The sequence below is a fragment of the Lytechinus pictus genome, chromosome 7, assembly GCF_037042905.1.
Source record: "Lytechinus pictus isolate F3 Inbred chromosome 7, Lp3.0, whole genome shotgun sequence".
Lineage (NCBI taxonomy): Eukaryota > Metazoa > Echinodermata > Echinoidea > Temnopleuroida > Toxopneustidae > Lytechinus > Lytechinus pictus.
The window spans coordinates 31,741,932-31,753,079 of record NC_087251.1 but is presented as its reverse complement, the minus strand read 5'-3'; the positions used below and the strand labels follow the sequence as shown (position 1 = coordinate 31,753,079).

General features: G+C 32.8%; 1 protein-coding gene across 2 annotated transcripts; it reads right to left on the bottom strand.

Annotated features, from left to right (window-relative positions):
- Positions 1 to 468: 468 nt before the first annotated feature.
- On the bottom strand, positions 469 to 10,957 carry LOC129264554 (glucosamine 6-phosphate N-acetyltransferase-like). Of its 2 annotated transcripts, none has more exons than XM_054902435.2 (6): positions 10,842 to 10,957; positions 9,548 to 9,710; positions 8,250 to 8,312; positions 7,702 to 7,832; positions 6,540 to 6,601; positions 469 to 1,281 (listed from the first exon to the last, which is right to left on the bottom strand). In XM_054902435.2, the coding sequence occupies exons 1-6, from the start codon at positions 10,845 to 10,847 to the stop codon at positions 1,104 to 1,106; spliced, it is 603 nt and encodes a 200-aa protein (XP_054758410.2). In that variant the 5' UTR covers positions 10,848 to 10,957; the 3' UTR covers positions 469 to 1,103. The 2 variants fall into 2 exon arrangements, with proteins under 2 accessions (XP_054758410.2, XP_063958589.1); XM_064102519.1 differs by having other exon boundaries at positions 9,548 to 9,713; positions 10,842 to 10,955.
- Between the last annotated feature and the right edge of the window lie 191 nt (positions 10,958 to 11,148).

The following is an 11,148-nucleotide window of genomic DNA, read 5'->3' as shown; positions in this document are numbered from 1 at the left end:
GAGCATCAGAAACTCATACACTAGTGTCCAAGCAAAACATATAACACATATAGCAGAAGATGGAATGAAACTTTAAATATACAGCAGTACCAAATAAATTAAACAACCACGCATGAGGTTCAGCCAACATAGTGACAAACAGTAGTGAAAATAAATATTAGAATGCCAATACATATAAGATCCTCATAAGGGAGCAGTTTAATCACCAAAGTTTCTTTGCTTAATAGGTTTAACTGTTTGGCACACCTAATAGACCCTGTCTAAAGTTCTGTAAAGATTCAATAATGTGAGATTCATATGGCCTTAAACATAAAAACGTATAAAAGTGGACTTAAAATACGATTTCACTGATATGTGAAAATTTAATTTTCACAATCCAATCAAATTCGTTCCCTCATTCTCTGTGAAACAGAATAAGAATATTTTCTTCACAAGACCCCTTCAAACACTTTACAATGTTCCATGGAAGGGTGTCATACACCCTGCCTGGGCTGGTCGTCATCTAAGAGAAAGAAAAAGAGCAAACGTTTGCAACAAAAACGAAAAATGGACATATAAAGGAAGGGTTTTAACCATCAAACAATAACCAAGAAGCACAGGATCAAAGGTCGCAAGGATCATTATAAAACTTAGAATACATATCTCTCTTGTGAAAACTGAAGAACCAACTGAGGGATCAATTTCAAATTTGGCTAATATATGGATATCCATGTGAGGATAATCCTTACCATTTTCATCATTAGAATTGGGAGTCACAAGGTTGAAGATCTCGGAGGTCATGAGAAAATTGTATAAGTTGTATGACAAATTTTGGTCTGGCAAAAGCAGGGACACATATTTTGCCTGAACGCAGTCAAGAATCCATCTCATCTGAGTCTGACAATGAATTCTAGCTTTCCCTTGATGTTACTCATTAACGTGAAATGCAAATTGAATACAACATTATTACATCTCTTAGGCACACAAAATGTAGCAAAAGTTAACTACAACTGCACTAATCCTGATTCTTTTGCTTTTCCACTAAAGCTGAAGATTAATGAAGACATCTGACCTGCAATTATCTGTACTCATGATTAAAATGATATATTGGTCAGAAATGATCATTAACTGTTGGTCTCCTCTTTATGCAATGAACAATGTTCATGTCGATAGGTCATGTAATTTTGAACATCCTTCTTGAAGCCAAACTTGGTGTAGAATCCCATATTTTCTGTCTTGCACTCGAGAGCCGTTTTGTAGCAGCCAACCTGTTGACTTAGTAATGTAAGGGTTTCTACTATCCTATAATAAAAACAAATAATATTCACTACATTAATGTTGTAATTTTTATGTAAGAAGAGCATCTTGCATTTAAGCTAGCTTTGCACATTGGTACGGCTCTGCAAAGATTGGTTTTAATATCTTGACTGCTCAAATTATATTCTCCCATTGTTGCTGCTATCAATAAATTTTCTTACTCAGATGAATTTAGTTGAAGCCTTATTTAAAAATATTCTGAAATGATTACACGATTTGTCCAAATTAAAGATAACTTGTTCATTCAGTAGAACATTCCTGGCAGTAGCACCTACCATACATTATTAATACAGCGGCAATGACAACTTTCTGCCATTGAAATGCTCAATATATTTGTCCTGACCCTTAATGCGTGATAATTTAACATATTGAAATCTGAGCATATACTTCAAATAAAAACAAATACAAGAAACCCTCTCTTACATAAAATTGTAAGAGGTAAAGTTTTAATTCAAGATAAAATTTAGTTCTGGTTGAGAATTGTAATGTTCAAAGGAATTTACAATATTTAATTCTTAGTGTTAAAAGGCTATTTAAATGCACCAAAAATTGTGTTGGTTGTAAATTATTGAAATCAAAATGCACCAAAAAAACTGTGTTTGTTGTAAATCATTGAAAATCACCAAAATATTAACTAATTAAATAATTTATTTTTCTGAAGGACACTGAACACAATTAAAGATTCAGATTCAGATTCAGATTTATTTCCAACAGAAATAACATAAATATTGATACAAATCATTTTCATACATTGTAACAAATATTTGCGATACAAATCATTGTCTTTATAATCATAGTAAAAAACATTCATGATAATTAACATATAAAGATATATACAAAATGTGGTGCATTTCGTAGACAAATTATAAAATATAATTCAAATAGAAAAAAAAGGTATCTGTGGAAATAGGAGATTCACTCAAAAGCAAAGCTTGTATAATGTGAACCTCCCTCAAAGAAGAGAAAAGAGGAGAGAGAGAAAGAAAGAGGGGGGGGGGGGAGAGACGCAATGGTTGCTATTTGCCTACGGAGACTTACTGAATAGATTAAAAAGAACAAGATAACACACAGAACAAGACAAAACTAATAAAGAGTAAAATACCACGAAGAAAAAAAAAAAAAAAAACAAGAACAAGAACAGGACGACAAAAGGAGAAGTAAACTTAAATAGAAACAGGACGAATTGCGACCGAAATTAGAGAATAAAACAAGATGATAAAGACTAATAAAAATAACTAGATGTCTGAGAGGGGGTGGTAACGAGCGGGAATTAGTAATGAAGACCTCGGTAGGATTTAAGTAAGAAGTTTTTCAGTTTTCTTTTAAAAGAATGTATGGAAGGGCTATTTTTTATGTTATTGTCGAGGGAGTTCCAAAAACTAGGGCCATCGAACATAAATGTACTCTTTGCCAATAAAGTTCTAAAACGGGGTAAATGAAATTCGTTAGATTGCCTCGTAGGGTAATTATGAAAAGACCGATTAAGAGGAAACATAGAATCAAATACACGTGGAAGGATATTTTTGTTAAATTTAAACATAAATTGCCCTAAATGAAATAAGTATAGGTCGCTTATCTTCAGCAATTTGCTGTCAAAAAATAGTGGGTCAGTGTGTGAACGAAAAGCTGAATTATGAATAATACGAAGGGACTTCTTTTGCAGTAACAACAGTCTATCTAAAATGGTTTGGTGTGTGCTGCCCCAGGCAAGTATCCCATAATTCAAGTAAGGTAGGATCAAAGAAGAATATAGCATTAAAAGTGACGACGACGAAAAATGATATTTTAATTTATTGATAATGCCAATATTTCGCGAAATAATCTTACAAGTACAATCTATGTGGTATTTCCAGGAAAGCTTATTATCAACGGTAACACCGAGAAATTTTATGAATGTGACACTTTCTAAATTAGTGTCATCTAAAACAATGTCCATCGGAAGTGTATCAATGGAATTGCTAAATAGCATATATTTAGTTTTAAGTAGATTAAGAGACAATTTGTTGGATCTTATCCATTCTGTGACTTTTAAAAGTTCATTATTAATAGTATTTACTAAGGTATATGGATTTTTATGGGAATAAAACATATTGGAATCGTCTGCAAAGAGTATAAACGAAAGGACATCAGATGATTTACAAAAGTCATTAATATAGATGATAAATAATAACGGGCCTAACAAACTGCCTTGCGGGACTCCACAATTAATAGATTGCATGTTGGATGCCTGACCATTCAAAGATACAAATTGGCGTCTATCAGACAAGTAGCTTCTGAACCACTCCAAGGCCTTCCCGCGCACCCCATAATGAGAAAGTTTATGTAATAAAATATCATGGTTAATGGTGTCGAAGGCCTTGGAGAAGTCCAGAAAAATACCGACTAGATGTGAGCAATTATCAAAAGCGTGGGCCACTTTATCAACGAAATTCAATAATGCATGTTCTGTGTTATGTTTTTCTCTAAATCCAAACTGAAAGTTAGAAAAAATATTGTGAGATTTTAAAAAATCAATTGTTTTGCTATAAACCACTTTTTCTAAAATTTTGGACAAGGACGATAATAAAGAAATTGGGCGATAGTTACTGATACTTAACTTGTCACCTTTTTTGTACAATGGAATGACCTTGGCAATTTTCATGTGATCAGGGACTTGACCAGAGGTTAGAGAAAGGTTAAAAATATATGTCAAAGGATCAACAATTTCAGATATTATACCTTTTAAAATGAAGTTATTGACATCATCATAACCAGGACTTTTTTTATTATTCAAATTAGATACAATATCAGTAATATCTTGTTTGACTACGGGAGTGAAAAATATTGAACTAGAATTAGGTGTACCTAGATAATCATAAAAATGTTTTGTTGAAGGGGGGATGTCTCTAGCAAGGTTAATTCCTATAGATGAAAAATAATCATTAAAAACATTAGCTATATTTTCAGGATCTCCAATGATATCACCGTTAGACCTAATTTCAGTTATATCGGACTTATTATTGCATAAATTCATTGCTTGTTTAAGAACTTTCCATGTATTTTGAATGTCGTGCTTATACAGAATTATTTGATCAGTGAAATATCTTTTCTTTGCCAAACGTATTGTCATAGTTAGAGTATTCTTATATGTGGTGTATTTAGTTTTTGCCTGAAGAGTACCTTTAAGTTTTGAATTATAATATAAATTATTTTTTCTGTTAATTGAACGCAAAAGTGCTTTAGATATCCAAGGAAGTCTTGGTGATTTTTTGTAGTTAGTTTGTCTATCTTTTACTTTTGGAATATGCTTATCTAATTCACTGTTAAAAATATTCAGAAAGTTATTGAAGCATATGTTTGCATCATTATTGTTATAAATAGGCGACCAGTCAACAGACTCTAACGAAACACCCAGTCTTGCAAGATTCTCGGGAGTAGGTCTCCGCCTTGATGGCTTGGAAGGATTAATACACGAGTGTTTGAGGGGAAAATGTGACATAATGGGAAAATGATCTGTCAGATCGGATAATATAATTTCAGAATCAGGAGACGGCATGATGTTACAAAATATGTTATCAATAAGGGTTGCAGAGCGATCTGCAATGCGAGTGGGTTTTGATATTAATGGCAAATATGAAGAAGTCAAAAATGTTTCAAGAAATTCATGGGCAGTATTGTTGCTGTCATGCTTCAATATATCGATATTAAAATCCCCTAATATAAAAACATCTTTGTTCACCAACAATGGATTTCTAACTAAGTTAGAAAGGTGAAGTAAAAAATCATTATGGTTAGAATTTGGTGGTCTATATATAACACCTACAATTATATTTTTGGAATTTGGGACATTGATTTCGATAAAAAGTGACTCTATATATTCATTCATATTAGTGATTTCGTCGTGAATTTTGTATTCGTAATTGTGGGAAACATATAACGCAACACCACCGCCATGCCTATCTTTCCTATTATTGAAAACAAAATCATATTGATCTAATGCAAATGGAATATTGGATTCGTCAGTTAACCAAGTTTCTGTAAGTCCAATAATGGAAAACGAATGTCTAGATGAATTATTGTCTAATAGCAGTTGGAACTCTTCGAAATGTTTATTTATGCTTCTTATGTTTAAATGTAATAAAGAAAAAATATCTTTGGAGAATTGTTTACTAGTGTTTTTGAATTGAAGTTCAGTGATGTATTCTGATGATGGATTGCGAATTAAGTCATGATCAGAGTGAAAATCAAGAAGTTCTGATGATGCGTTAATGTTGTTGGCTACAAAGTGGTTGTACGCCAAATTAACCTGAGGGTTGCCATTTGAATTATGTGTATTTAAACTAATGGAGAGGTCATCATTACTCAAAGAATAAAACGGCATATTAGTTAAAGTATTCACGGAAGTACGGTTAGCGTCTCAACATTCACTACTACTTTCGGCATTGAGTTAGTAACAGAAGAGTAATCAAAATAAAAGGTCCTGTGTGGGAACAAATAAGTAACAGTGATACAGAGAAACAAAAACACATAAAAACAAATAACGAATTCATAAAGGTTCGAGAGAGGGCAGCATTTAGCAGAAATCTTCGTAGGCAGAGCGGACGAACGCGTCAGAGAGCAAAGACAGTAAAAATACATCAAAGATAATTACTGGAGAGAGAGATGCCCAAAGAAAAATCGATATAATAAAAAATGCAAATGATGAAAAATAACGATACTCCATAAAGGTGGGCAAATAACAAGATTAAGTATATCGATAAAAGCAAAATCCATATTGTGGACATGAAAACAAAGCATGAAAAGAGGCGGCAATAATTTTTTTGCCAGTACAATTGGACTGTAAGGGGCTAATCCCACACTCTACCTTACAGTTTCAGCTCTTATTAGAATGTTTGTGGGGCATTTAAAGAGTTATAATTGGTTTGTGGGGGTATTTAAAGAGTGATACTTTGCAGGTGACATATTTTTTCATTACTCTGAGTATCACAGAAAGAATTTGAAAGCTCTGACAACTTTCTTTTATCTTCAGGTCAATTAGCCTGCAGTGACATCTGACCTCAATTTAGCAACAATATAATTTGATATTTCTTTTGTAATACAAACTTCATGGAATATTACATTTCTGCTGGTACATTGTAAAGGTTCAATGGCCCAGTAACGATAAAAAAATTGTATGTTTAAGCAACTTCCCAGAGGTCAGAGAAAGAGCTCTAAATCAGCAAAACCATATTGTTTTATATAAAGCCACAATATTCTCTACTTACAACTTTCCTAACTGTCTTCCCCTGTACTCTTCTTTCACCACTATTTCATCCAAGTTTCCTTTCTGAAATAAAAAGGAAAAGGAAGAATAAAAATTTACAAAAATGCAAAATAGAATCCTGAACAAAAACAGACATAATCAGGGTTGAAACCAAGGACTATAGTGATGGAAACTCTAGTGCCCGAAACATTGCCATGGCTTTGTGGGGTCGAAGACTAATTGATTTTTAGGGTTAAAACATTCAAAATATACTTTTCATATCATATTATTTATCAGTGAAAATAGATGCCGGTCAGAAATTGTACATGGAAGGTTGTTCTTGACACCGGCAACTCCAGTGACAACTCTTAAAAAACATGTATCAGTAAATATTACATGTATATACATTAATGGCAACTGGTATTGGCTATGTATGTACACACATCTATAAAGCAAAGGGTGCACCCCAACAAGTTAGTTGCAGAATAACTCAAAATCATGGGGCCTATCTAGCATTTCCTTAAGTGGCAATTTTCACTTTCAGGGCTTAAACTAGAATATTTTTAGGGAGGGTTCAATTTCCCAAAAGGCACATATCTAAGATATATTACAGATGGGGAAAAATATATAATCTCCAAGACCAATCAATGGGGCAGCCAAGGCTATAGCTTTCAGTGGTCTTCGACTAATATAAGCTCTGCACTTTTTATCATATTGTCTTCATTTTGGGAGTTAATTGTGTCCACATGTATGACTCAAGAGTCCTGAAATTTAGGGGAGACAAACACATGCCCTATGTTTTTCCAAGTAAATCTTTAAGAATAACAAAGTAAGAGAAAAAAAGTAGGTAAACATTGCCTTGAAAAGAGAGGAAAACATGTGTCCCCCAATCAAATACTCTGATGCTGCCAACCTGCCGTGCCATGCAAGGTGTAATGAAAAGAAAATTGAGTAGCATCTGCAGCTTCCCTTCCCTGACTGATGAAATATATGGCTTTAAGGCTTTTTTTTCATTGATGAATTTGAGCCAGGTCTGAATAACTCCCACTGCATAATGAGAGGTGATATTATGTTTATCTTAAAAGCAATGTAATTTATTTCAATGTTACAACATCTCATTACCCCAATCCCAATTCCTTCATAATTCATTTACCAAAGCATTTGATTTATAAAGCAATCTTTACCTTTGAGCACATATGAATAAATTTGAAATCTATTCCTAATGTTCCCGAGGCCACCACCTGACCAGTGCTTGTGTCTTCTATAACGATGATGTAATAAGAGTTTGGACAAGCTTTGTAGGCAAGGAATTGTTCTAAAAAAAGGGAACAAAGAGAAAGAAAATGAATTACTGTAGGCTATTGAAGGAATCATATTTAATTGCTAATCGCAATGAAATAGGAATAAAAGATGATTTACTTAATTATCTTTTATTTCATATAAAAATCCAGTAGATTTAATGAAAATAGCATAATTGAGTTACATTTACTTAATGGAATAATAATATTCCAAGCTATATCAGGCAATTTGAACAACAGAATGTTTTAAAACTAAGCCTGAAACAATGAAAAGAGACCTCCACCGAAAAAACCCTAACAAAACATTTTAAATAAATTAATTAATGTTGAAGATAATGATAATAATAATAATAATAATAACCAACAACAAGGAAATGTTTGTTATCCATTAGTTTTGCTTAACCAGTATCCTTTTGAAATTGAGTTCAAGATACCTTCAAAGAGTTCCCTTGACACATTGCCAACCGTTGTAAGCTGTGACAGCAGTTGCAGGTACCCTGAGAAATAGAAAACAAACACAATGAACACCAACCCCTATTCATAAATCAACTCACTGACTTAACTGCCATGTATTACAGTAACATACTGTATAATATTCTCAACTTTTGAATGGGGAAATATTAAATGCATTTTCTCAAAACAGCCACTTAGATAATTAATGGAATATGACCAGTTGTGGATTAGACCATAATTGGAATAATCCATTACTCCAAACACATTAAAATATTTTATGGATTGGAGAAATGTGAATATATAAGCATTTCAATGCATGTTTCTTCTTTGAAACACAAAGAGAAATAGATCAGAATAATGCAGACATAACCTGCCTGCGTTCAGATTTTTCCCTAGGTATTCCTAGATAGTAATGTGAAAAAAGCATATCAATACATGTTCTTATGTGAAATAAATCGCTGGCTTCCAGATTGTGGGGGGGGGGGGGGCTTTGGGGCAAGTCCACTCCAGCAAAAAGGTGATTTAGATCAAGAAAAAAAATCAAACTAACATAACCCTGAAAATTTCATTAAAATCAGAAATAAGTAGGCCTATTCATTTACGAGGGAACAGATGTCACACACTCACTACTTCTTAAATTGTATTTCATTCTTCATTCATTTCCTCATTATAAATGTGTAACAAGATTTCAATATCCCCTGAAAACGTGGGATTGCCATTGTTCCAATCTCTTAAGACGTTTCCTCGTCAAATCTGCAAATATGGAAATACTCTATATTCCACACATGCAAAAAATACAAAAGAAATAATGAGTGGTCAACACCATTAGTTCTAAAATTGTTTTTATTTAATATCTAGTTTTTATTTGCATATATATTTTCATTTAACTGTTGAGTAAAAAAACAACTTTAAAATGCTTAGATAAATCATTCCTACTTTACATCTGATTTCAATTAAATCTTCAGCATTATGTTTTTTTTTCTCATTTTATTCAAATCCACTTTTGATTGGAGTGGATTTGCACTTAAAAATTTAAATAGCAGTTTCAGAAATAACCCATACTTCAAACAATATAGAAACATATATATATATATATATATATATATATATATATATATATACATATATATATATATATATATATATATATATATAAAATATACTTAATAGTCATGTTTGAATTAATCCTAGGTATAATATAATAATTAATATTTGAATTAGGAGATCTAATCATACAAATTAATATAATTATTGATAGATGAATTAATCTGTACTTTACCTTTGTCATAATCTCCTATATGAAGTGGTCTCATTAATAAATCTGTTCCAGGATTCGCAGGACTAATGGGTGGCTTGAAGGATACTTTTGAAATACTTTCAAAATCTTCTTTGAGTTTCTCTAATACAGATGGATCGAACACTGGTATCTCCTCCCTACCATTCTGCTAAAAAAAAAAAAAAGTTTTCTTTGTTGCCTGTAGGATGAATAAGTTAACATAAATTGATTCATAGCAGGGATGAGACATCAATCATCTTCAGTAGGTGCACAGCAGATATTGAGACTCCAATAAGGGAGACAATCTCTAATATTGGAGACTTGCTTTGCAAAAGGATAAAAGAAACAACACCAACAAGGCAGTAATTCTCTGCCAAAATTTTGTCTTGCTGAGGTCAAAAGCCTATTTGTTTTGTGTGTGGAAGATAACATTCAACATAAAATGTAAGTAGACAGTGAATTTAGTACATGTAAAAAATATGGACTGGTGAAGTGGATCATGGAATAATTTTTCACAAGGAATTTTTATATCACTTGATATATCACATTTCTGTTTGACACAGTCCTAATTAATTTCGCACGCAAATGTATAAAAAAAAAATTGGTCCTGTTGTTCTCACAAACTGGAGACTGCATTGTCTGATTTTTTTTTATATACCTTCTCTTTCTTCAGTTCTTGTTCTTCCTCCACTTTTATTTTAGTTTATATCTACTAAGTTTAAGTCATTAACTAGATCAGAATTCAAAACAAGTCAAAATGCAAAATTATCTACAAAAATTGCAAAATACAAAAATATCTACAAATATATACAAAGAGAGTTTCTTCAGGCATTATCATGCTTTAACATTAACTTTAAGTCACCACTCCACTAACTGCCGTTTATTTTGTCAGCGGCGGGGACAACTTCTTTCCACTTCCATTGTATGATAGCAACGAGCGCACACTGACTTTTACACAATTTAATGATAAGGCCTTTCTTCAATATATTGGCCATGCACCTCTACTCATTATGACCATAGTAATGTGGGCATTAACATAAAATACAAGACGGCAAGTCTTTATTGTCGACGTTGAGTTGTTTCCACTGAATCAATGGGATGGGACTCATGCCCAGACTAATGCTAGAGAGTAGGGCCTAGCTACGCCGAAGTTCCGGCGGAGTAGACTCTGCGTTTCCCAATGGCAATGGCGGTGTAGCAGGTGACCGCTGTCATGTCAGACTTTCTATTATAAAAAAATCAGAACTTACATAAACACTCACAAATATAGATAAAAATAAAATGACGCTGTAATTACCTCCATGATAGACGAGACTTATCGGCTTTTAAGGCAAATAAAATTAAGGTTTCTTTCTTTCTTTTCTGCTTGCAGCCTTTCTGAGCTAGCTAGCTGACATGGGGCCGATTGCACGAAAGGGTCTTTCCAAGGACAGTCTTTCGTGTCGCCCATCTTTTATGATACGCCATGTGAAACGCATTTCAAATAAATTATCTGCAAATATATTTTATTTGTCCGTTAAAATAAACAAAATATTTGTTTATAAAATGATGTGATATCTCATGAAATTGTATAAAATTTGATTTAAAAGCAAGCTTACGAATTT

Bases quoted from the DNA above. Each gene is read 5' to 3' on its own strand.
- LOC129264554 (XM_064102519.1), bottom strand. The intron at 8,313-9,547 runs GTAAAGTACAGA...TCTATTTCTCAG, and splicing joins TATAGGAGATTATGACAAAG to GGTACCTGCAACTGCTGTCA. The intron at 6,602-7,701 runs GTAAAGATTGCT...TTTTTATTTCAG, and splicing joins TTATTCATATGTGCTCAAAG to AAAGGAAACTTGGATGAAAT.